The following is a 24,889-nucleotide window of genomic DNA, read 5'->3' as shown; positions in this document are numbered from 1 at the left end:
AAACAAGAACAGTTTTTTTTTTTAAAGCATGACAAGTATTTACAAAGGTGCTTAACATTTTCTTTTCAGTAATGTCTCTTTGAAAAAAAAAAACATAAAAAAAAGAACACAAAGAAAAAACCTGCTTTTCCAAAGGAAGCTTTGTAGCTCATTTTTTTTAATTGACCTTACCTTACCTTTTGTTTTTCTATCCCTTTTAGATCACTGAATGTGCGGAGAAAGTAGAGTTAGCCAACGGCACCACCACTAAGAAATCCAGCAAGCCAAAAGCAGAAGAAAAGAAGCCCCAGGCTAAAGCTGCACCTGCCAAGGCAGCTCCTAAAAAGGCTGGAGCTAGACCAAAGTCAGCTGGCGCAAAGGTAAACTGTCCATCTGATTTCATTTGTCACCTCTTGTCTTCTTTTCATTTATTAGTTCTGGTTGTGAAGCCAAGAACCAACCCAGTGGAGAAATGACCCCAAAACAGCTTCAGTTTTACTTTATGTTGGAGGATAACCCTTGAGAAATATTCCAGGGAAAACCCAGGGTATCAGGTAGGAACTGAAAACCAAATCCACATAGTGCCCTCTGAAGAATTTTAAGCCTGGGGTCGATTTCACAAAGAGTTAGGACTAGTCCTAACTTAGGACTAGTCAGGACTAGTCCTAGGAGATATGCAAACTGCATGGATAGTCCTAAGTTAGGACAAGTAAGTGGTCCTAACTCGAGATAAGACTAGTCCTAACTCTTTGTGAAATCCACCCCAGGTCCTATAGGTGGAAAGCTGAAAACCTAATGTACAAAGTGCCCCGGCGGGATTTGAACCGGGTTCCTAAAGATTGAAGACAAGGAAAGATAACACTATAGACCTTTTCGCAAATACCGGGGCGCGCGCGTAAAGCTTGGAATGAGGTGCATTGTGGTCCAGCTGGTATCCAAATTTGATCCATATCTATCCCACAATGCACCTCATTCAACAGTCTGCGCTTGCGCATTGGTATTTGTGATAAGGTCTATGCCAACTCAACCACCCTTTCTGTTTTTGGTTACTCCTAATACCTCAACCATCCTGATATTTGTTTATCTTACTTTAGGCCGGAACCTCCAAGGCAGCTGCCAAGAAGACTGGTAAAAAGAAAGCTTCATCTTCGGACAACACTGACGAAATGAAGTCGGAACCTTTACTCGCAGTAAGTTTGGTTTTTAATAACGATGTGCTTCAAGTTCAAGTTCAGTTTCATAACAATCCACTTATTTTCCAAACTATAAAGTCTGTGGTCCAGGTTCATAGAGCTGCCCTATGCAGAATATAATGAGAGACCTCAGCTGAGGTCTCGAATTCAAGCTTCTGAAAGTACGCAACTTGTGTGACAAGGGTGTTTTTCTTCCATTATTCTGTAGAAACTTTGACGATCAATTGAGTTCAAGTTTTACGAGGTTTAGTAATTAATGCATATGTTGAGATACACCAAGTGAGAAGACTGGTCTTTGACAAGATAAGACTAGTCAAATCCACCCTGTGTTTTGTAGCAAAAGGCAGTGGACACTATTGGTAATTGTCAAAGACTAGCCTTCACAGTTGGTGTATCTCAACATATGCATAAAATAATTAACCTGTGAAAATTTGAGCTCAATCGGTCATCGAAGTTGCGAGATAATAATTAAAGAAAAATAACCCTTCTCACGTGTGCTTTAAGATGGTTGATTTCGAGACCTCAAGTTCTAAAATTGAGGTCTTGAAATCAAATTCGTGGAAAATTACTTCTTTCTCGAAAACAATGGCACTTCAGAGGGAGCCGTTTCTCACAATGTTTTATACTATCAACCTCTCCCCATTACTTGTAATCAAGAAAAGTTTTATGATAATAATTATTTTCAGAAATTACCAATAGAGTCCACTGCCTTTAATTGCTTTCTCTTGACCCACAGGATGAAGAGGTTGTTGATAAGGCCACAGCGGCGTTATCCGCAGCTATCATCCAGCAGCTTGAGAGCAGTAACTGGAAGGAGCGACTGGCTGCCATGGAGGAATTCTTAACGGTAAGCTCAGAAATATCTAGACTGTAAACCGTTCAGGAACTGGAAAGTGCTCACCGCTGACCGCAAGGCTCAGCGAGCTGTTGTAGGAGCCGGTCAATTGTCGGCAGAGTCAGATGAGGCAGAGGCAAGGTGTCAACAATGGCGATACTTTTGAGACGCTGGTGGCAGCAGACATTATGGTCCCTTTTGCGGTTCTGGCCCTAAGCAGACACTTGACTCACCCAAAAGTAATTGAGTACCTGCGGGAGTGGAGATTTTTGATGTAAATGATTTGTAACCTGTGGGCCAATTTGATTTTCCTCGTTAATAATGTTTTGATTTTTAATTTTTTAATTTGTTTTTGTTTTATTATTTATTATTATTATTATTGTTGTTTTCCCCTTATAGAAAGTACATAATATGGACAAGAATGATGTCAACACGCAAGTCTTCGTCAGGATCTTGGCCAAGAAGCCTGGTTGGAAAGAAGCCAATTTTCAGGTAAATAAAATTCAAACTGATTGTCTTAAGGTACAATAACAAAGAAAATATCTGCTTAGGAATAAATAAGAAGAGAACCAGTCAGAGTCGAGATCATTTGGCTGGTAACCTCTTTTTCTTAAGTAAAAAAAACTGTTCAGACTGGAAGAAATTGTGGTTGGCCCAATTTGCAAGATATCTGAAATCTTCATCTACCTTATACTATATGCTCTTTTTAGAAATGTATAAATACTTGTTTTCACTCTACCTGGCAAGTAGATACACACATGGTGTTACCGCAAACCAAATATATGTTGATACCTCACCATGCAATGCCTCAAATCCTATACACTTTTTCTCTCTATCATTTTTCAAGGTTTTAAACGCTAAGATAACTATGGTTGGTGTTCTAGCCGAGAAGGCAAACTTCTCACGGCGGACAGCAAGCTTCGTCATCTCCGGCCTCGTCGACAAGATCGGAGACATTAAGTCAGGGGCAAAGGTCAAGGAGTCCTTGACTGCCGTAGCCGAGGCAACACAATTAGGATACATCAGCGAAGAGGTACAAAATAATTATTTTATTGTAATCATTTTGACTCAGAAACTGCAGAAGTTGTCACAGTATGAAAATTTCATTCAATATTTGTTTACTGTGAACATCTTATAAACTTAGCCTTTGTCTCTCTCCAGATTGTTAGATACGCATTTACTGAACAGAAGAACCCCAAAAACCAGGCTGAGACACTCAACTGGCTCGCCCAAGCTATCCAAGAGTTTGGCTTCACCACGTAAGTTCAAGATTTTCAGACTTTTGTCCGAATTCAGACTTTTTATGTCAGCCTGGTGAAAAAAATCAGACAATATTTGTTTCCACAAATAAAGAAATCCTGCTCATTGGTCTACTTCTCTAGTGCTTTGGATACTGTTTTCAAAAGCTCCTTGGAATCTATAACCCCAGGGGTTACCAAACAGTAGAAATGCCATCATTTCAACAGACCTTTGAATTTGTATCAAAGTTTCAGACTTTTTCGTTGGTAATGACTCTCACCCCTGTTCTGACAAGGTTTTTTTTTTTTGTGGCCATACATTTTTGGAGTAATTACTAAACTTATACCCTACCTTATTGTGCAATATAAGCTTATTGTCAATATTAATGTGAGCACACGTCAAAAAAAAAACTTCTGTGATCAAAAATTCTTGAAGAACAAAATGTGATTATTTTTTTCCCTTCTTTTTTCTTACAGACTAAATGTCAAGCCGCTCATCCCATTCATTAAGATGGCTCTAGCGGCCGTCAACCCACAGGTCCGGTCTGGTGCCATCTCACTTATAGGTGTCATGTACATGTACATGGGTGGGGTACTACGCTCGCTGTTTGAGAGCGAGAAGGCAGCTCTGCTTGCCCAGATAGACGCTGAGTTTGAGAAGGTAAGAAAGGGCTTGTCGAAATGAGCGGCTACAGCTATGGCTAGGGCTAGATTTCTGCTTCATGATGCGCTGGGTGTTAGCCGTAGCTGTAGCCGAGAGGTTCATAGTATAAAACATTGTGAGAAACATGCCCGAATTTGATTTTGAGACCTCAGATTTAGAATTTGAGGTCTCAAAATCAAGCATCTGAAAGCACACAACTTCGTGCGACAAGGGTGTTTTTTCCTTCCTTTATTCTCTCGCAACTTCTACGACCAATTGAGTTCAAATTTTCACAGGTGTGTTATTTTATGCATATTGTTGAGATACACCAAGTGAGAAGACTGGTTTTTGACAATTACCAATAGTGTTCAGTGCTTTTAAGAGAGAGAACGCTGCTGTAGAATTCCTTAAAAATTAAGATTTTTTTTAAATTTTTTATATATTTATTTTTTTAGGTTGGAACCAACAAACCTCCAGCCCCCTTCAGGGGATTGAAATCCAAGGTTGCTGGAGCCAGTGCCGGGGGCGATGATGATGATGAAGATGAAGATGAAGAGACAGAAGAAGATGCAGCAGGAGGAGGGGGGATGAACCTTAATGACTTGGTCCCGAGGACGGACATCTCGGGGAAGATCACATCAGGTCTTATTGAAGAGCTAGGGGATCAAAAGTGGAAGATCAGAGGAGAGGCTCTGGATAAGGTACAAGACAGTTGATTGGTTGATACTTGAGGGTATTGTGGGGTTGTTGGTGTTCTGTCCAATCAAACTCTGTTTAAGATAGGACTACTTTAAACAGGCATGATGTTTAGTACGCAATATTTGATTGGTCAATATTTTAGGTTATTGTGTGGTTGTCGGTGTTCCGGCCAATCAAGTTCTGTTTAAGATGAGACTACTTTAAACACATATGATGTGTAGTATGCAATATTTGATTGGTCAGTATTTTAGGTTATTGTGTGGCTGTTGGTGTTCTAGCCAATCAAGTTCTGTTTAAGATAGGACTACTTAAAACAGGCATGATGTTTAGTACGTGATATTTGATTGGTCAATATTTTAGGTTATTGTGTGGTTGTCGGTGTTCTGGCCAATTAAGTTCTGTTTAAGATAAGACTACTTTAAACACATATGATGTTTAGTACGCAATATTTGATTGGTCAGTATTTTAGGTTATTGTGTAGTTTTCAAAAAAAAAGCTTCAACCAAATTTTGTTGGAATTATTTGTGGCAGGTCACAACCATCTTAAAAGAAGCCGGACACATCACGCCGAATCTCGGGGAGCTTGGAGCAGCCTTGAAGGCAAGGCTAGGAGACTCTAATAAATTACTGGTGAGTGTTTTAGCCTTCAAGAAAGACTCTACTAGTGTTGAAATGTCGGGCCATTAACTATTTTTTGCAAAAATCAAAAGTTGTTCCAATGTTAATTATGGTTTTTTACCCTAACAAATCAATTTTTGTTAGCACTGTATACTCTGTAGTTTCCCGAGTCCTGTGAAAAAAATATCAAAGGTTACTCGGGTGGGATTCGAACCCACGACCCTTGCAATTCAAGAGCAGTGTCTTACCAACTAGACTACAGAGATTGCCCGGTAGCATAGAGGCAGTTCGATTCCTATGATTTGGCAGCGAGTATCGCAACGATATAAAGATGTTCCAAATTGTATAACTCTTCATCAATATCGACCATGCCTGTGCCTCCTTCTAATATCATGTTGTTTATTTGTTCTCATGTTTAGCAAACAACTGCTGCCAATATATGTACAACAGTAGTCACTGCTATGGGGCCACCTGTGAAAAAGTACGTCACAAGTCTTGTACCTGGACTCTTTGTTATTACAGCGGATGTTAAGGTATGATTTTAGATTGTATTTTTTTCCAAAGATTCACGCCCTCCCTACCTGATACATAATTTAAATTTATCAAAAAAATCTCTAGATACTGCTCATTTTCGCTTAGCAACATAATCTGCTTGAACATATTGTGAGAAACGACTTCCTGTGAAGTAACATAGTTTGTGAAAAAGAGGTAATTTCTCACTAAAATATTTGAATTGGAGAGGGATTCAAGACTGAAGCCTTTTTCAAGCATCTGAAAGCACATAAATTTGTGTAATAAGGTTTTTTTTTTTTTTTTTTTTTTTTTCCCATTTTCTTGCAACTTCGATGACCATTGAGTTAAAATTTTCACAGATTTGTTATTTCCTGCATTTGTTGGGATACACCAAGTGAGAATACTGGTCTCTCACAATAAATATGTCTCGTGCCTTTTCTTGGACTACCTAGGGCAGAATTGTGTTTTCTTGTTCTTGACAATTCACTTAGATTTTTAAATTTATTTTTAGCCGAGTGTTAGAGCAGCTGCCGTGGCTGGACTGAATGCGTTTGAGGAGCAGGTCGGTTTAGCGCCATTCATTGAAGATGAGATTCTGAGTACGGCGCTGGCCGTGGACAAACCAAATCTTAGAATAGAGGTGAGAATATAATAGATGTTAAATTTGCATCAGGGATAAAGAATATTAGTTTTAGTTTTTATACCCACACGCCGATGTGTGTTAGCACTGTATATTCAGTATTTTCCTCGAGTCTTTTCTTCAACATCTTTAAACAAACCTCAACTGCTTTACTTTCTCCCAACAGGTCTTTGGTTGGCTGGCGGAGAAGCTTGCCAAGTACCGGACTCTACCGCCAGATCTTGCTCTGTCGGTTCCCTTCCTGTTCGCTGCGTTGGAGGATCGTAATGGTGATGTCAGGAAGCAAGCTCAGGCCGCTCTCCCGCTCTTCATGATGCATCTTGAGTTCAATAAGATGATGAAGATGACTGGCAAACTCAAGGTTGGTTCTCATCTCTTTAAGATATCTATGAGAAGTAAGAGACGGTTCTTAGTGGATATGTCGACGAATAACTAACCATATCTTCGTCGCTTGGTTTTTGTCAATCTAATTCTGATTAATGGAACAAAATTATCAATTAAGATTCAGTATAAAAGTTAACTGAAAATTTCACCTGAAGAAATCCAAGATAATGGTTGTTGATGGAATAAAAGTATTATTAAGGGCAAACATTTGGGGATAAGATCGTCCAAAAACATAACTCTGCAAATTATGACTTTAATAAATATTTTTTCAGAGGCATTAACTCGTCCAATGAAAGATCAAGCAAAGAGAACAACTTTATTTTCAACATGCCAAACCTCACACGCAACTTAAATAATAATAATAATAACCGTATTTATATTGCGCCTTTTGCCAAAGGATACAAAGCGCCAAAACTTACACTTACACTTACACTTAAACCTTCAATTTAAAACTTCAAATTGATCCATGTCCTAGCCTTCTTCCAAGACCAACGTGTGCGGAATCATGGAGAAGCAGCGACCCAACATACCAGAGAAACCAGGCAAGCCAGCGAGCTCAGGAAAGAGCAGCAAGAAGAAGAAAAAGGTGGTCGAAGAACCATCCCCGGTCTCAGAAGAGGAGCCAGAAAGACCGGTAGTAAAGGGGAAACGACCAAAGAGCGCACCGGCAAAGGTACGTACATGTCGATGAGAAAAAAAAACAACACCTAGAAGCACTTAAATAAATAGTAAACTTGCGAGGACAACCATCTTTTATGGGAGTATGGGCTCTGAAAAGAGCCAGTGTGGTCTCGACATTTCAAACAGTATAATACTCTGCTCGTCTTAAGGAGAATTTTTTTCAAATTCAATTTGTACATAGAAAAAAAGTGCGTCTGTGCTGTCTCATATCTTTCATCCTTTTTTTTTTTTGGGGGGGGGGGGGGGCGATATTACCGATACTTTTGACGTCACTAGAGCTTCTTTCTGCTTCTGGGGAAGGTTACGATTTCAACAGGACTGTAGCCTTAGGGAGCTCCACAGAGTTGGGTACATTCTAGGGCCGAAAGAACGTTCCTTTGGACTCGCGCTCGTGTTCCATCCGACCGCCAGAATATTTTAGGCCGCATGATTGAGAGCAATCCAGCACGAGTGAATACATTGAGTGAATATGAGTGCATTAGTTATTTGAATGTTCCAATGAAGCATTCCAGTGGTTTAATGCAACGCTCCATGAGCACACGCTGGAATACATAACCAAAACGATTAGAACCTTCCTACCATTTCAACTTTTGAGATGCTCCAGTAAACAAAAGTTGACAATTTGCTTATACACTCTTTGACATGTCTTAATACTACACTTGAAGAAGCTTTTAAGTGTGGAATGCTTTTGGAAAGCAGATTTCTTCATTATGAAGCCGGGAGGAAGGAGTCAATTTAACAGTTGCAGTTTATTTTTATTAACTTGTCGTAGCATGTTATGTGTACAATATCTTGTGTGGCTAGTTTATGTTCACGTATTGTATCTTCACTGAAATACTTCACTGTTATTCAAGTGCGCTTTAATTGTTCTTTGTTTTTGAGCTTTTGTGTTCTTCTCTGGTTGCCCCTTCTCATTTCTTCCACAAAAGTCAGAATGTTTTGCATTTATCCCCTTCGCAACTTACCCTTTCGCTTCTACCCCTTCGCCTCTCCCCCTCAATCTGAATACACGTTCATTGTTCTCTTCCGTTTCTCGTACTCCGCTCTCAGCCCGATTCTAGTTCAGTAAGTAGCTCCGCTTCGTCAGCCAATGAGAACGGGAGCTCCGCCACCAGTGCCCCTAGCACTGGAGCCAAGAAATCCAAACAAACCTTGGTTGCCAAGGGAAAGGTAGTCCGCCATTTTATTTCCACCTTGGTGGGACACTAACTTCAACAGTTTTATAACCCGTGCATGTTCCAGGTTTTTCTTTCATTTCTTTCTGGTTATTTTTATTTTTCAATGTACTAACTGCATGCTTTGTATTGAACAATTTCTGCATTATTTTGTAACTAACCACAAGACTTAAAGAATTGAGGGACTCTGGCTGAGGCTTGAAACCAGAGCTCTCGACTCTTCGTGGTTCGGCAGAAAGTTCCCTGAATATTTTTTAAACTAACCACAAGACTAAAGAAATAGGAGACTTTTGAAGGCTAGGTGGCAGCAGACTTACAAGGTAAATTTTCATTGTTTATGTAGTTCTGAGCATGTGCACATTACCAAGGACAATGGATTTTACCTGGTAAGTCTGCTGCCACCAAGCGTCCCAAAATTCCCCTATCCAGCTTAGGCCTTGTTGATAAGCTTGAAGCCAGAGCTGTGGACTCTTCGTGGTTCTGCAGAAAGTTCCCTAAAAATAAACCAACTTTTCAATTATCTGATGAATTTTTTTTTTTAAACTCTTTGATTGCGGAAAGTTTGTCTATGTTGTTGAATTTAACTCCCGATATCTCCCTGATTGCTTGACAAATCTTTGGTCTTGTACTGAAGATTAAATATTAAACAAAACACTTATCAAATTTTATTTCATTTAATATTTTAAAAACCAGTTGTATAAATCTTGGGTCATATATTATCATAACTTGATACTTGAAGACAATTTTCTTTAACACACCTAACAATAGTTTGTAATTTCTAACATTTTAAAACTCGCACTGATTCAGAAAGTATGCAACTTATATTCAAAATGTGAGACAAAACAAAGAAAAGGCACTATTTGTACAGTAGATTTGTATTTTACAGATAACCAGCCACAGTCCTCATACTTAGCTAGTAATTCGCTAGCAACCAATTACATGTAGACTGACTTTATTTTGTTAAAGGAAGTGGACACTATTGGTAATCATCAAAGACTAGCCTTCAGAGTTGGTGTTTCTCAACATATGCATTTAATAACAAACCTGTGAAAATTTGAGCTCAATCGGTCATCGAACTTGCGAGATAATAATGAAAGAAAAAAACACGAAAACTATGGCACTTCAGAGGGAGCCGTTTCCCTCAATGTTTTATACTATCAACCTCTCCCCATTACTCGTCACTAGGAAAGGTTTTATGCTAATAATTATTTTGAGTAATTACCAATAGTGTCCACTGCCTTTAAAAGGCAAAATATACTGTTTGGTTGTTTTAACCCTATATAAATATAGATATACAATAAAACTAACCTGGGAAATTTTCAATACAAAAGGTGGTAGCAGTTTTTTAGATATTGCCGCAAATCCGGAGCCGTTATGTCCACTTATGAAGAATAATCCAGAATTGTAATAATATAGACAATCTGAGAAACGTTTCCAACAGTAACGTTTCTAAAATGCAAATGTTCTGGGAATAAAAACTTATATCCTTTTTTCATAACCACGTTACCTTGAAGTGAAATGATTCCAAAAATTGCTTTATAATATCGAAAGCTGCTGTACTTCTAACAAAGTAAAATTGTATTTCCATTTAATATATAAGTGATTACCAATATATTATTCCCTTTAATGCCAAAAGAAGAAGAAACAGTGAATTTAACTTATTTGTCTTATTCTTAGAGACTTACATTTTTATTTTTCATTGAAACAGACCAGTAAGTCGACTAAGAAAGGCAAGGGAGATGACGAAGACTTTGGTCCTCCGCTCATTATGAACAACGGCAAAGACAAACGTCTCAAGGATGAACAGGAACTCAAGGTAAACATGCTTTCTTAAACTCCATGTATCAATTCAGTACTCACTGACTATCGGGAGAAGTATTTTAAATCAATTACATGGTATGCAAGGAATTTCCTTTAACAGTGCAAAGTCGTTTTACATAGGAACTTCCACCGTAAAATCATAATAGTCGTAGAACTTTAATTCTGATAGCCGATTTATCAAAAATGGGGTCGAATCTTGGTCATGAATTTTGTGCTAGACTTTAATTGCTTCTCATCACCCAGGAGTAAAGGGATTTCTAACTGCGAGGGAAGAGATTGTTGACGTGAACGATAAGTAACCTCTGGGTGAAGATACTCAAGCAGGAGTTGAGATGGGTTCGGGAATGCTTAAGGCCTGGTTGAAATTCACGTGAATTGCAAAAGTGAAACGATTGTCCTGGTATCTTTTTTTGAAAACGGTGCTGCATGATTGTTCACGTCATGTAATGTGCTTTGCATTTTTATTTTGTTTTGCATTAAGTATGAACTGTGCTTTAAGCCCCTATGAACAGGGGTAGTAATAATGTAAGGTTCTTTGACACAGTTGTTAAAAGTGCCTAGTTGTGCCTACGCCTTTTATTTGTCATTTCTTATCATTGATTTTGTTTTTCATTTGGAAGGTTTTGAAGTGGAATTTCACGACGCCGAGACTGGAGTACATTGATCAGCTGAAAGATCAGATGCAGCCGTGTGTCAGTAAGGCCATACTGACCAGCCTCTTCCATGCCGACTTCAAATATCATATACAAGCACTCACCACCTTCACAGAGGTAAGAACACCCCTCTTATAACAGAATGGTTTGATTTGGGGGTTGGTGCTTTGCTGATAAAGAGGGGTAGTCTACTTTGGAAAAGGGGTAAGGCCATACTGACCAGCCTCTTCCATGCCGACTTCAAATATCATATACAAGCACTCACCACCTTCACAGAGGTAAGAACACCCCTCTTATAACAGAATGGTTTGATTTGGGGGTTGGTGCTTTGCTGATAAAGAGGGGTAGTCTACTTTGGAAAAGGGGTAAGGCCATAGTCACCAGCCTCTTCGATGCTGACTTTAAACATCATATACAAGCACTCACCACCTTCACAGAGGTAAGAACACCCCTCTTATAACAGAATGGTTTGATTTGGGGGTTGGTGCTTTGCTGATAAAGAGGGGTAGTCTACTTTGGAAAAGGGGTAAGGCCATAGTCACCAGCCTCTTCGATGCTGACTTCAAATATCATATACAAGCACTCACCACCTTCACAGAGGTAAGAACACCCCTCTTATAACAGAATGGTTTGATTTGGGGGTTGGTGCTTTGCTGATAAAGAGGGGTAGTCTACTTTGGAAAAGGGGTAAGGCCATACTCACCAGCCTATTCCATGCTGACTTTAAACATTACATACAAGCACTCACTACCTTCACTGAGGTAAGAACACCCCTGTTACTACAGAATGGTTTGATCTGGGGGTTGGTGCTTTGCTGATTAAGAGGAATACTCCATGTTAGGAGAAAGGGGTAGTCACAGTTGTTGCAACCCGATGTACACACCACAGAAGTTAAAAAATCATTTGAAGTACAAATCAGAAATAAAGATAGTAAAGTTACGTCTGTTTCATATGTTTCAAATTCACTTTGCTTGGCTAAATATTTATTAATTTTATGATTTTATTTATTTTTATTTTTTTTGTCTTGTCTTCTTAGAATCTTGACACCTACAAAGATGCAACAATGGCGTCCCTGGATGTCCTCCTCAAGTATCTAACAATCCGATTCTTCGATACCAACACCACTGTCATCATGAAGACGCTGCAATACATCAAAGCTGTCTTCACCGTCATGGCGGACGAGGATCTGAGTCTACGAGAACACGAGGCGTCCAGTTTCATCCCTTATCTCATCCTCAAGGTGATTGATAAATATTTAGCAGAAAATTTTAGCTAAGCAGAAATGAGCAGGATACCAGTCACAAATAGTACATGTGACATGGTATTTTGGCCGGTAACCATATTCTAGTAAGCATAATTTTTTTGTGCTTAGCTAGTGTTTTTGCTCAAGCAGCTTTGTGTAATAGACCGATCCATTATGCCCCGCCTCCTTACCAGTTGACCAATCGCAGCCGCGAAACCCGATCACCATTAGTGCAAAGATCACCAAACGGTTCAAATGGTGATCAGATTTCGCGGTTGCGATTGGTCAATGATAATTGGGCCTGGCTTCATGGATCGGTGTATTGGGCCTTAGCTTTTACAAGATCGCAATGACCATATCTTTACCAGCTTTACAGTCAAAATTTTTTCAAATATCAGATTACATTAGCTTAATACGCAGAGTAGATTTCTGATGTTTACTAAGCGCTTTGTGAAATCGTTGTGTCCTTACTAAAACATTGTATCTCGATTTTGCAATAGTGTGGTTTCTCGCACTAAAATGCTCCGTACGAAAACGTTGTATTGCGGCACATACTTGTTTTTTGTGTATCTCCAGACTAGTTCCAGCAGATACAACGATTTGACAATTGCAAACTAGCTCGTAACGTAAGGACTATTTTATGAGATACAACGATTGTCTATTATTTCTGCAAATAAAAGACAATTATTTCTGTTATTTGTTTTCTTTACCAGGTTGGTGACAACAAGGAGAACATACGTAAGGATGTCCGGGCTGTCATGCGACTCATCACCAAGATCTATCCAGCCAGTAAGATGTTTGGCTTTATCATGGATGGACTCAAGTCTAAAAACTCTCGCCAAAGAACAGGTAAAATTTCTCTTCAATGGTATCATTTCTTTGGGGAAACGGGCGTTGCGCAGCAGCAGGGACCGAGTTCTGTGGAAAAAGTTAATAGCTGAATAACTCGAGAGGGATTCAAGATGAAGGAAAGTCGTGACTCGAAAAAAAACTCTGATGTTTTGTTTTTCTTTTTCCCCCTTGTAGAATGTTTAGAGGAACTTGGTTACCTTATTGAAAGCTACGGAATGAACGTCTGTCAACCCTCGCCGCCCAAAGCCATGAAGGAAATCGCTGGCCAGATTGCGGATAGAGATAATAGTGTACGCTCTGCTGCCCTCAACACCCTTGTGCAAGGGTACCAGGCAGTTGGAGAAGAGATCTATAAATACGTTGGACATGTAAGTAGGATTTCCAGATTTTAGTTTTTTTTTTTTTTTTTTTTTTTTTTTCACAATTTCTTGAAAGATGTGATGGGCCCATTAGGGAAGAAATGTACAGTTTATATTTTGTCCCATCCTTTAGATTTTCATTTGCGATAATGAAGCTTTGTTTTTTGTGTTAAAGGGAAGGTATATGTATGGTAATCACTAATAAATAATGGATACATGTATAAAAACTTACTTGCAAAAAATAAATTGTGGCCTGACGTTTCAACCCTTGCAAAGTCTTTCTCGAAGGCCAAAAATAATTTGGAAGAAGTACAGCAGCTTGAGATAGTATAAAACAATTTCAGAGGCATTTCACTTTGAAGTAATATGGTTTCTCAAAAAAAAAAAAAAAAAAAAAAAAATTGTTTTCCTCACCAAATTTTAATCTCAACGTTTCAACCAGTATGTGCTAACCATCTTTAGGAGAGTGCTGGACTCTGTTGCTAGATGCTGCTTAGATAGGTTTAGAAGATTCCTACATTGTTATTTGCCAGTTTCAGCATGCATACAACAACAAACCTGTGAAAGTTTGAGCTCAATTGGTTGTTGAAGTTGCAAGTGATAATGGAAGAAAAACACCCTTGTCACACAAGTTGTGTGCTTTTAGATGCTTGAATTTGAGACCTCCTGTCAAATTCAGATCAAATATTTTAGTGAGAAATTACTTATTTCTCGAAAACTTTGTTACTTCAGAGGGAGCTGTTTCTCAAAAAGGTTTTATACTATTAAAAGCTCTCCATTGCTTGTTACCAAGTAAGTTTTTATGCCAACAATTATTTTGAATAATTACTAGTAGTGTCCAGTGCCTTTAATTTGGACTTTAATTTTATTTATTTATAGTTGAACGACAAGGACATGGGAATGCTTGAAGAGCGAATTAAACGCTCTGCCAAGAAGAACGCCGGAGCACCTCCCAAGGCCGCCCCTGCCGCCTCTCAGCAGAAAGACGACAGGAACTCCAAGCTTGACCCCAAGAAGGGCGTCTTGCCGTAAGTCACACTCTAAATTTATTTTAGACGCCAATAAATCAAAGTATGCCCATAGAGGACTGTAGATAACAAAAAGTACTAATCGTTGAAGAGAGCTGTTTTTCTTTAAGTTCCTCTAATAACATTTTTGAGAAGGAAAAAAAAAACTATACCTGGGTACAATTTGTGACAAGTATCCTGCTCGTCTATGCCAAGCATGAAATTAGGCCCTTGAGGTTTATTCCCCGTTTCTTTTCCATTCCATCCTTATCGATGGTACACAACTGCTTTATTATAACAATTTCCGAACAATCCGATGAATCTACTCAGCAGTAATAGAATATAAAGCAAGACAATTCTCTAAAGAACAAACTCTACCTGGCAAGTAGACACACACATGGTGTTACCGCAAACCAAATATATATTGATACCTCACCATGCAATGCCTCAAATTCTATATAATTATAACTTCCATAGTAGATAGTTAAACACCCTTAAACAAACTGATTTTGTGCTGCTGTGCCTAGTTTTACTATAGTACAAACCCTTGAGCAAAGATTCATTCAAGGTAGACGTTAACAAATTGATTGACCTCCTCGCATACCCCGCTTGTGTTGTGTATACGCACCTCGCACAACTCTCAGCCGATGATAGTTCTTCCCTCGAGGGTGCTGTTTGACCTTGCGTTTTCATGCAAGAGTTCTTTCTACTGGTGTACACTTTGCATCTGTTAGTCGCTTTAAATCCCTTAGTTAGTAGTTGACACCTTTATCGTAGTGAGTGATGATGCTGTGTAGTATTTAATAATAATTATAGTCGGTTTTTTGTAAAGTGCTTTATACACCCGAAGGGCGCTTCAAAGCGCTTCCACATTATTACCCCTGGTCACTGGGCCTCAAATCATTCCTTCACCCATCTCAGCTCCTAAGGGAGTAAACAGCCGGTGCTGCGAGTTACCACGCTCCGAGCTTATCATTCACATAAACCATCTCTGCCCTCTCAGGAAACTACATTACCCCTAGATGGAGAGAAGCAATGGTTAAGTGTCTTGCTTAAGGACACAAGTGTCACGACCGAGATTCCAACCCACACTCTGCTGAACAGAAACACCAGAGCTTGAGTTCGGTGCTCTTATCCGCTCGGCCATGACACCCCGAAACATTACCATCTAGCATTCTTACTACAAACTCATTATATCATCCCTGTGCATTTCCCCTTGTGTTTTATTTACAACTCTCGTAGAGCTTATAACTGAATGGCTTACTCACCCCCGATTGGTCCAGACTTCACATAAATGCACACATGCAAAGCCAATCACCGGATCATATAAGCTAGATTTTGAGAAGATACCAAAGTTAAACTCAGTCACTTGAGCTGCTTCAGAAATGTCTACAATCCAATTGCAAAACGCGCAGCGCACTTGCACATGCCTCTGCTGTTTGCCATTTTGGGTGTCAAAAACACGCACAAAAGTACATGTGTTTACGCACCTCCCAACAAAGTGCATCTACCATTTCTGCCTTTTTTGGGGAGTCCATTCCTTTTGTTGTGCACGCTTTGACACCTGAATGGCAGACAGGAGACGCGGTTCTATGTGCGCTGTTCGTTGTGCATAGGGTCTATAGTTACTTAACACCCTGTTCCATTTTCCCCTCTGTTTTTTGCTTCAATTAGTCCCGGTTGGAGAGATCAGTACAGGTAAAGATAAACTTTATGACCTTGCGCAAAAAAAAAAAAAAAAACCAAGGCTTGTCAAAATTATATGTTATTAATCAATGCTAGCAGCACAGGGCAACATGTTGCTCCTAAGTTATTAGTTTTTTGTTGTTTTGTACAATATGCAGAGTTTGTTTATTCAACAAAACATTTGGAAAGAGAAATGGCCGCAAAGCACTTTTGGGAATTTTCAGTCATCAACTCTCATCCCTAGTTAAGAAATAAAAAAGGAAAATGCAACTTTGTTTTTTCTCTGTTTTCAAATTTCAAGCTTACTTAGAAACATATTTCTTATTGCGGTGGTTTTTGTCTTGTGGTGTATTTGCTCTAGGAACATACTTTTTGTAATGTGGTTTTTTACCCAAGCATGTTTCTACTTCCTAATTCTTATTGAAATATCTCTTTTAATGTTCTATGTACCTGGTCGTAGAATTAGCTGCAGACAAAGGTTGCCGTGCTATCAAGCTTGTGTGTGTCTTTTTCTTTACTCCTTTTTCGGTTTGGCACAAACTGATCGCCAGTTTTGTGCGATTGCAAAGCCCTTAGCCTACACTTACCGAGGTAGAATATCTCAAGCTTCACCTTGCAGTTTGTTTTATTTGCGCACTTCTGGTGACGTATTTGTGCCAAATGTCAAGCTTTATTAGAAATAGATTTCTCTTGAGGTGATTTTTGTTTTGTGGTGTATCTGCTTTCGGAACAGACTGTAATATAGTTTCGTGTCAACTCTTTCAGTGCCTTTCTTGAAGGGGTGTTTTGAGATTCTGTCAACTCTTTCAGTGCCTTTCTTGAAGGGGTGTTTTGAGATTCTTCAAATCTCAAGAAGAAAAAAAAGTCTTTCTCACCAAACAAAATTTGTCTTTCTGATTCTGTGCCGCCTTGGTTGTTACCACTTCTGATAGTTTCATCTAAAACCATAACTTCATTAGTGTAGATTTTGAGCCCTGAATGATGTGATGTCAAGACGGTTGAGTTGTATGTTTCGGTATTTGTTTGTTTGTTCATTCCTTCCTTTGGTCGTTTGTCCGATCGTTCGTTCGTTCTTTCATTCATAAGTTCATTTGTTTGTTTTGTTTGTTGTGTCCTGTGGCATGCTAGTGTAGCCTCCAATTTTGCATGGCTTTATTTAGTCTAGTCAATATACAGTCATGCAGCTTTCAAGCAAAACGGTAAATTCCCGCTTTTCAGTTTGATTTTCAGGCCATTGCAAACTGAAAAACATGTACAAATATGATCTTGTAGTTTCCTTCTTATCTGGTAATTGCAAGTTGCATGTCTGAATATAATTAAATGTTTATGATGTAGTGTCACCCCTCAAGCCAGCCCCTCCTCCCACACCTCTTGAAACACCCACAAACGGGAGACTTTTGGGAACTCTAGGTGGCAGCAGACTTATGAAGTAAATCCACTGTTCTCGGTATTGCGCGCATGCTCGGAATGACGTTAACAATAGACCTTATTGCAATTACTCGGTACACGCACGTTAGGAGTATAAAGAGGTGCATGCTGGTCTAGCTATCGATCAAGTTTGATCCCTAGCTAGACCAGCATGCACCCCATTCAACAGTTGGTCTTTCAATTTCAATTTTTCAATTCAATATTATTTATTTCCATTTCACAAACAATATTACAAGTATCATACAAAATCAAAATTAAAGTTAAAACAGCTAATGATATTAAATAATAATTGTAGGAAAAGGACAGCAAATGGGTATTCATGGTATTTGCGAAAGCGTCTATAGAAATTTACCTGGTAAGTCTGCTGCCACCTACATGTAGCGCTCAAAAGTCTCCAATTGTGTAGATCGATTTCACCTGTTTTCTTCACAACTTTTCGTCTCTAAAATAAACTTCATCTTAAATACTCTGTCCACCAGGAACCCTGGCAAGATGCAGCGGCCAGGCACCGCCCCCGCTGCCGTCAAGAACGGACCCTCTAGTAGGAGTTCCAACCAGCCCAAGACATTCTCCTTAGACCTGGAGAAGCTTGGATTGGAATCCAGCGAGGCGGAAAATGAGATGCCTGAGCTTGCTGATACCAACGTAGATGAGATAATGACGGAGCCAGTAGTACTGCCTAAGAGAAGGTAGAGTTACAAACCTCATACATATTTATTTTAAAGGCAGTGGACACTATTGGTAATTGTCAAAGACTAGCCTTCACAGGTGGTGGGTCTCGACATATGCAGAAAATAATGCACCTGTAAAAATTTGAGCTCAATCGGTCATCGAAGTTGCAAGATAATAATGAAAGGAAACAACACCCTTGTCACACGAAGTTGGGTGCGTTTAGATGGTTGATTTCGAGACCTCAAGTTCTAAATCTGAGGTCTCGAAATCAAAATTGTGGAAAATTACTTCTTTCTCGAAAACTATGGCACTTCAGAGGGTGCCGTTTCTCACAATGTTTTATACCACCAACCTCTTCCCATTACTCGTCACCAAGAAAGATTTTATGCTAATAATTATTTTGAGTAACTACCAATAGTGGCCACTGCCTCTAAATGCACACTTCACTGAAAGAGGTACTAAAGAGGTGTGATATATTCATATTTTGTTCACAATTTTTTTTGTAGGATTCAAAAATCTCCGATCCCGAACATAATGCAACTCAATTTTATGGTTTCGCAAGTCGCAAGCAACGACCTCGCTGTCAGCATCAAGTCCCTAGCAAAGGTGAGAAAAACAAAATAGTTTGTAGACGGAAAAATATATATATTAATATTTAGAATAAACCTTAAATGAAATAAAGAATGAATGAATAACTGCTGATTTCACAATGACTAGAATTTACGTAATGTCGTCAAGCTACTGAATTGCTTGATTTGTGCAATTCATATACATTAAATCAATGTTTGTTTGAGAGAGATTGGCTCCCGCCAATCTTCACACCTTCAAATACATCCGCGGTCTAGCTCCTCCCTACCTATGTGGAAATTTGCTTGGTAATCTTATTTTTATCAAGGAAGAAATTTCATGCTTGGCAAATTTTCGTGCTTAGCAGCTCTATGAAACTCGGCCCTGGGTAGGCCTACCCGTCTAAACAATCAGATAGTATAATAATAGTTAACCATTCTTGTAGAGCACATATTACATAGTTTATCTTCAAGTACGCGTTAATCCTCCAATCAGATTGGCAGAATGGAGTGGTGATAAAAACCTATATTGCACGGCTAATATCACTACCATGCGTCTTGTGTGTTCTATGTCACGCGGCAAGTTTGCTTGAAGATAAATACGTTATCACACGCGTGCTCGTGGAAATACGGAAAATATAGCGCATGTCCCTAAGCGCTCTAGAGCAAAACATAACAGAATACACACACACACGTTGTCTCTACACAGCTTGATGAAGTCTTGAAGGAGCCCGAGCGCAACAAGATTCTGAAAGACCACGTGGACCAGCTCCTCGTCGCTACCTCCTTGCAGATGAGGATGGCTTTCAGTAAACACATGGGTGATCCGTCAACCTCGAGGGAGGTGGTCTTGATGTGTCGGTGTATGGTTGCGCTTCTCATGTCGGTAAGAGAGTCTTGAGTAATGCAGGGATGTGATTTCTCCAGTTGTACCGGAAATCCGTTTTTTGTTTAAACACCCACTTTTTGTTTTCAATAATAAATGATTTATAACTAACATCAAATTCATAAGAATATACAACCATATGGACCAACCCATATAGACCTTTATCACGCTGTCACCATCTTGGGCATGTTCCCTGTTTCAATAACAGTAATGAATGCTAACATTCATTGCGCAATCATGGCGCCAGGCTGTTATTTCGTCCAGCCTCAGTTTTGATACAATAAGTTGGAATAGAATAAATTCAATTCCAAAGATAAATGTATGTAAGCAAGCTTCGCACTCGGAAGCTTTCGTTAGTGATTATTTTGAGTAATTACCAATAGTGTTGTATGCCTTTAAAGACTGCCTTGAGTAATTCCACACTTGAGTTTTTCAAGACTTAATTCTTCAAATCTTCATCCTCAGCTCTTTCATAGTAAGCCACTCGCCGTAGAAGCCTCCAAGGATGTCTTGAGTGATCTCCTGAATGGGCTCATCATGGTGTTACTCGACGATCGTCTCATGGTACTCGAAGGAGGCCCTCAAGTGATGAGATCTGTCAATGTTCTTCTGGTTAAAGTGGTTGAGAACGCCGATCATAGTAGCACTATGGGGTAAGAACACCTGCGCGACTGGTGCGACTACCGTCGTAGTCGCGACTATTGATTGATTAGTCGATTCGCCACTACCGTTTTTCAACTACTCGATTAATCGTGCCGCCACGACTTCTTCACCTGTTTGGTGAACCAATTGTGTCGCTACGACTATTCACACAAACATAATTTACTTAGAAAACACTATCAGACACCAGTTTTTTCCTTTTCCTTTTCCTTCTTTTATTTTCCTTTTGTATTTTACAGTTTTGTAGTTTGTTAATGTATTTATGTACTGAAATGGTTCCTTTTTATGTTTTGTAATTCTTATGTATTCCAACTGACTGTTTTAAAAGCCATTATGAATTTCCTGTTTGGGGGATAATGAAGTGAATTTAAAATGAATTACAAAAGATTTCTGAAGAATGTAGAAGTTTTAACAAAGATTTACTTTTCCGTTTTCTCAGTGCTCTTATTAAGCTATTACAAGACTGTGCAGCGCGGGAGAGCAGTGCTCCTAAATTTGTCCAACTTGTGATGAAGGTAATCATGGTTTTTTTTTTATTTTTTTTTTTATGTCAACCAGTTTAAATGCTGAGGGCATCCAGTTGGGTGTTCTGTAATCAAATAAACTACAAATATTTGTTGTTGAATTATTACAATATATATATATATGCATTATGAACTGTCAGTTTTGTAATCATATCAACTTTTTTAAAAATTTATAATTTGGTTTGGGGTAACAGCATGTGTGTATTTACTTGCCAGGTAGAGTTTTGTTCTAAAAGAACTGTCTTTCTTTTATTTTACTAATGCGGAGTAGATTAATTGTATGTTTGGGAGACTTTTCTCAGTTCTGAAAAGAACTGTCCTGCTATAGAATAAAGAAAGACATTTCTCGAAGAACAAACTCAACCTGGCAAGTAGATACACACATGGTGTTACCGCAAACCAAATATAAAGCAAGACAGTTCTCTAAGAACAAACTCTACATGGCAAGTAGATACACACATGGTGTTACCGCAAACCAAATATATATTGATACCTCATCATGCAATGCCTCACATCCTATTTACAAATTTGTCTTCAAAATGTTTTGTGAATTTAGTGTTTGTGGCGAATGGTCCGTATGATGCCAAACATCATCGACAAGTTAAAGGTAGACAGAATCCTCCTAGACCTTCATCACTTCCTCAAAGCGTTCCCCTCAAGTAGCTGGAGCGACCGACCCAGTGACACCCCTCTCAGGACGGTCAAAACAATACTCCACTCACTGGCCAAAATCCACGGAGACAAGGTGAGATTAAGAGTGGGTGGTGTGTGGGGGAACAGTACCAAATCCATCAAAATACTCCACTTTACAGGCATGCAACTCTTCCGGAATTCCGCGGTTTTTGTTGTTGTTTTTTTTTTAATGTGGAAAAAAAAAGTAAGCCCAATATAATTTTATGCCTGGCAACAACAGTGTAAAACTACAATAATTTAAAATAAGCCTAGTACATGCTAACAATGCACCTTAGAGCATAATAAACCTCAACATTTTCTAGGGTACCATTGTGGGTCTCATGTCCCGTGGCATTTCGGCTGCCTTGCTCCGCACTTGCGTTGTGCCTTTGAAAATTGTCCTCTTTTTTTTTCAATGGGCAGTTGCATGCCTGACTTTAAAGGCACTGGACACTATTGGTAATTACTCAAGATAGTTGTTTACATAACAACTTATGTGGTAACAAGCAATGGAGAGTTGTTGAAAGTATAAAACATTGTGAGAAACGGCTCCCTGTGAAGTAACATAGTTTTTGAGAAAGAAGTAATTTTCCACTAAAATATTTAAATTTGTTTTTGAGACCTCGGAATTAGATTTTGAGGTTCTGAAATCAAGCATCTGAAAGCACACAACTTTGTGTGACAAGAGTGTTTTTCTTCCAATATAATCTCGCAACTTCAACGACCAATTGAGTTCAAATTTTCACAGTTTTAAGAGATGTTAAATTTGCATCGGGGATAAAGAATATTAATTTTTGTTTTTTTACCCATCCCGAGTAACATATGTTGTGCATATGTTGAGATACACCAAGTGAGAAGACTGGTCTTTGACAATTACCAAAGGTGTCCAGTGACTGTAAGGTAACTCAACACCCAAAGGTTTGATCTCTAATAAGATTGACTATGCCTAGCCTAGTGCCTAGTGATTTTGGGTACAGTATCAAATCCATCACAAAATCAAATCATAACCATGATTTGGATTTTGACAATTTCTTGTTTTATTTATCCCTCTTTTGAAGATCCTGACTTATCAGAATTTGATCACCGACCCGGAGAGCTCGGAAATGGACGGGTACCTAAAGAGAGTACTAAGGAGTAACTGGATATCGTCACAGGGTAGTACAGGTTCCACATCAGATTCTGTGAATGGATCTATGGACAATGATCGGGCCAATTTACAGGTAGAGTCTCCTTTAGTGGTCTTGTTTCCCTGACTGTTGGTTGGAAATAACTGTAGAAAGAGCATTATTTTTTTTAGCACCAGTCTAACTTAATGTGTTTGTAAGACTCACTTGAAAAATCCTTTCTGTATTGTTTTTTTTATATTTTTTTTCTTCATTTTTTATGTATTTATTTTTGTTTGTTTTTCTGTTTCTATTTCCTTTTATTGCAGGTTGTGTTTAAACAGTTGGTTTATCTTTTCTTATATTATTTATTGCGGAGTGATGGGAGTGATATAATTGAATACTGATTGATAGCTTTTTCTGCTGTTGATTGGTTTATTGATTTGGTGATTTATTGATTGATTGATCATTGATTTATTGACTGATTGGTTGATTGACTGACCTTTTAATTTTTTTTATTTATTTTTCTTAGTTATTTACTTATTTATGTTGTTTACTTACCTACTGTTATTTTTCTCGGTAGAATGGGGCCAAAACAGCAGCACGTAAAGCACCTCCAAGAACAAACGACATCCTAGCAGAGATCTTCAAGAAGATCGGCTCCAAAGAAAACACCAGAGAGGTAAAACAATCATAATTTGATTTACTTATTCATGTCGTTCTTACCTCACGAGTGTGTGGTTGGAAGGAGGGTTGTCATTCTTTGACAAATGATCAAGCTTTTTCATCCACAATACCAACCTCTATCCTAGCAGGTACCCATTTATACCCCGATTTAAATCTTTTCCAAACCCAATACCAACCTCTACCCTAGCAGGTACCCGTTTATACCCCATTTGTACCCATTTTTATCCATTCTTTCCAGGGTTTGGCAGAGCTCTATGACTTCAAACAGAAGTACCCCGATGTCGACATAGATCCCTTCCTCAATAAGACTTCTCAGATATTCCAGAGTTACATCGAGAGGGGGCTGAGGAGCATCGCTCTGGAGAGACACGAGAAGGGTGGTGTTACTGCTCCGTCGATTCCCAAACCTAGGAACAACAACGAGGAAACGGGTAAGAAAGAACGAGATCTGATAGACAGGGGTTTCCCTTCACTTTTTTTTTCAACGGCTGCCGGGCAAGTCAACCAAAGAGTAGCCGCGCTCTTCGCCATTCAGCTCTTAGCTGCGAGTAAGGATGATTAGCCTCCCAAATTATTTATTATTATCACTATATTATTCTTTATTATATATCCAGAGACCTCGGACTCGACAGTTCCGCAATCCGACGAGGACATCACCTCCGCTAACGTTCTCCGGGAACGCATCAAGGTCCTGAGGGCGAGATGCGGTCTGGACAACGGACCCGACCTTCCTGAAAATAAGAAGACTGACACTATCTCCGGCAGTCAAGAAGACACTTTGGTAAGTATAGAACCGTAACCAGTCTATCACGGCCAAAGCTGCTACAACTTTGGAAGGCAATTGCGGCTACTTTTTTCATGCATGATATTCTTCTTACGGATTTCTGATTTTGCTGCCCTTGGAAAATCTTGGAAAAATTGTGATTGAATAGCCTGAAATGTCTATTAAAGACACTGGACACTAATGGTCATTGTCAAAGACCATTCTTCTCACTTGGTGTATCCCAACATATGCATAAAATAACAAACTTATGAAAATTTGGCACGCTAGTCTGAGTTTCGGTTACCAGCAAAAATACCATGTTACAATTGCCATTTGTCACTGGTATCCTGTTTTCGTTTAGCAGAAACTTTAAAGTAAATATTATCCCTAAGCAGCTCTATAAAATTAGAGCTTAATTGTTTATACTCACTGTCCACATGTTTGACTTTTTCATTTGATGTAATTGAATTTAAGAGCATATTTTGTTTGTATCTGTGTTTAACTTTGGGGTTGAACAAAGAAATATTTACAAGAGTGGGTTTTAAACAGCATAAGGATTAATCAAGTTCGCTCTAGTAAATTTGTCTTTGTTCAACCCCAAGTTAATTCAAACTTACCCAGTCACTTTCCCTTGCTGTTCCTTATGTAATATTTTAGATAATAACTTGTAACATGTGAGCTGGAGATGTGTATTTTTAATGAATCAAAT

The 24,889-nt window shown here is 38.9% G+C and overlaps 1 protein-coding gene across 5 annotated transcripts in view; it reads left to right on the top strand.

Annotated features, from left to right (window-relative positions):
* The window catches only part of LOC139953575 (cytoskeleton-associated protein 5-like), a 48,612-nt gene that overhangs the window by 16,435 nt on the left and 7,288 nt on the right, over positions 1–24,889 (top strand). For 3 of the 5 annotated variants that reach the window (XM_071953034.1, XM_071953033.1, XM_071953031.1), the window contains exons 13-43: positions 201–359; positions 1,074–1,169; positions 1,909–2,019; positions 2,407–2,499; positions 2,855–3,040; positions 3,169–3,266; positions 3,723–3,906; positions 4,344–4,589; positions 5,119–5,217; positions 5,625–5,738; positions 6,230–6,358; positions 6,525–6,719; positions 7,218–7,415; positions 8,474–8,593; positions 10,307–10,414; positions 11,040–11,189; positions 12,109–12,312; positions 13,029–13,164; positions 13,342–13,535; positions 14,406–14,554; positions 16,208–16,231; positions 18,127–18,336; positions 18,826–18,925; positions 19,595–19,771; positions 20,237–20,424; positions 20,871–20,946; positions 21,512–21,700; positions 22,686–22,847; positions 23,314–23,412; positions 23,656–23,848; positions 24,032–24,198. In XM_071953034.1, the coding sequence (XP_071809135.1) occupies positions 201–359; positions 1,074–1,169; positions 1,909–2,019; positions 2,407–2,499; positions 2,855–3,040; positions 3,169–3,266; positions 3,723–3,906; positions 4,344–4,589; positions 5,119–5,217; positions 5,625–5,738; positions 6,230–6,358; positions 6,525–6,719; positions 7,218–7,415; positions 8,474–8,593; positions 10,307–10,414; positions 11,040–11,189; positions 12,109–12,312; positions 13,029–13,164; positions 13,342–13,535; positions 14,406–14,554; positions 16,208–16,231; positions 18,127–18,336; positions 18,826–18,925; positions 19,595–19,771; positions 20,237–20,424; positions 20,871–20,946; positions 21,512–21,700; positions 22,686–22,847; positions 23,314–23,412; positions 23,656–23,848; positions 24,032–24,198 (4,554 nt within the window). The remainder of the gene's footprint in view (positions 1–200; positions 360–1,073; positions 1,170–1,908; positions 2,020–2,406; positions 2,500–2,854; positions 3,041–3,168; positions 3,267–3,722; positions 3,907–4,343; positions 4,590–5,118; positions 5,218–5,624; positions 5,739–6,229; positions 6,359–6,524; positions 6,720–7,217; positions 7,416–8,473; positions 8,594–10,306; positions 10,415–11,039; positions 11,190–12,108; positions 12,313–13,028; positions 13,165–13,341; positions 13,536–14,405; positions 14,555–16,207; positions 16,232–18,126; positions 18,337–18,825; positions 18,926–19,594; positions 19,772–20,236; positions 20,425–20,870; positions 20,947–21,511; positions 21,701–22,685; positions 22,848–23,313; positions 23,413–23,655; positions 23,849–24,031; positions 24,199–24,889) is intronic. The other 2 variants (XM_071953035.1, XM_071953032.1) reach the window with 2 other exon arrangements.

The sequence above is a fragment of the Asterias amurensis genome, chromosome 22, assembly GCF_032118995.1.
Source record: "Asterias amurensis chromosome 22, ASM3211899v1".
NCBI classification, from domain to species: domain Eukaryota; kingdom Metazoa; phylum Echinodermata; class Asteroidea; order Forcipulatida; family Asteriidae; genus Asterias; species Asterias amurensis.
The sequence above is the reverse complement of the archived record's forward strand: the minus strand, read 5'-3'. Positions and strand labels throughout refer to the sequence as shown.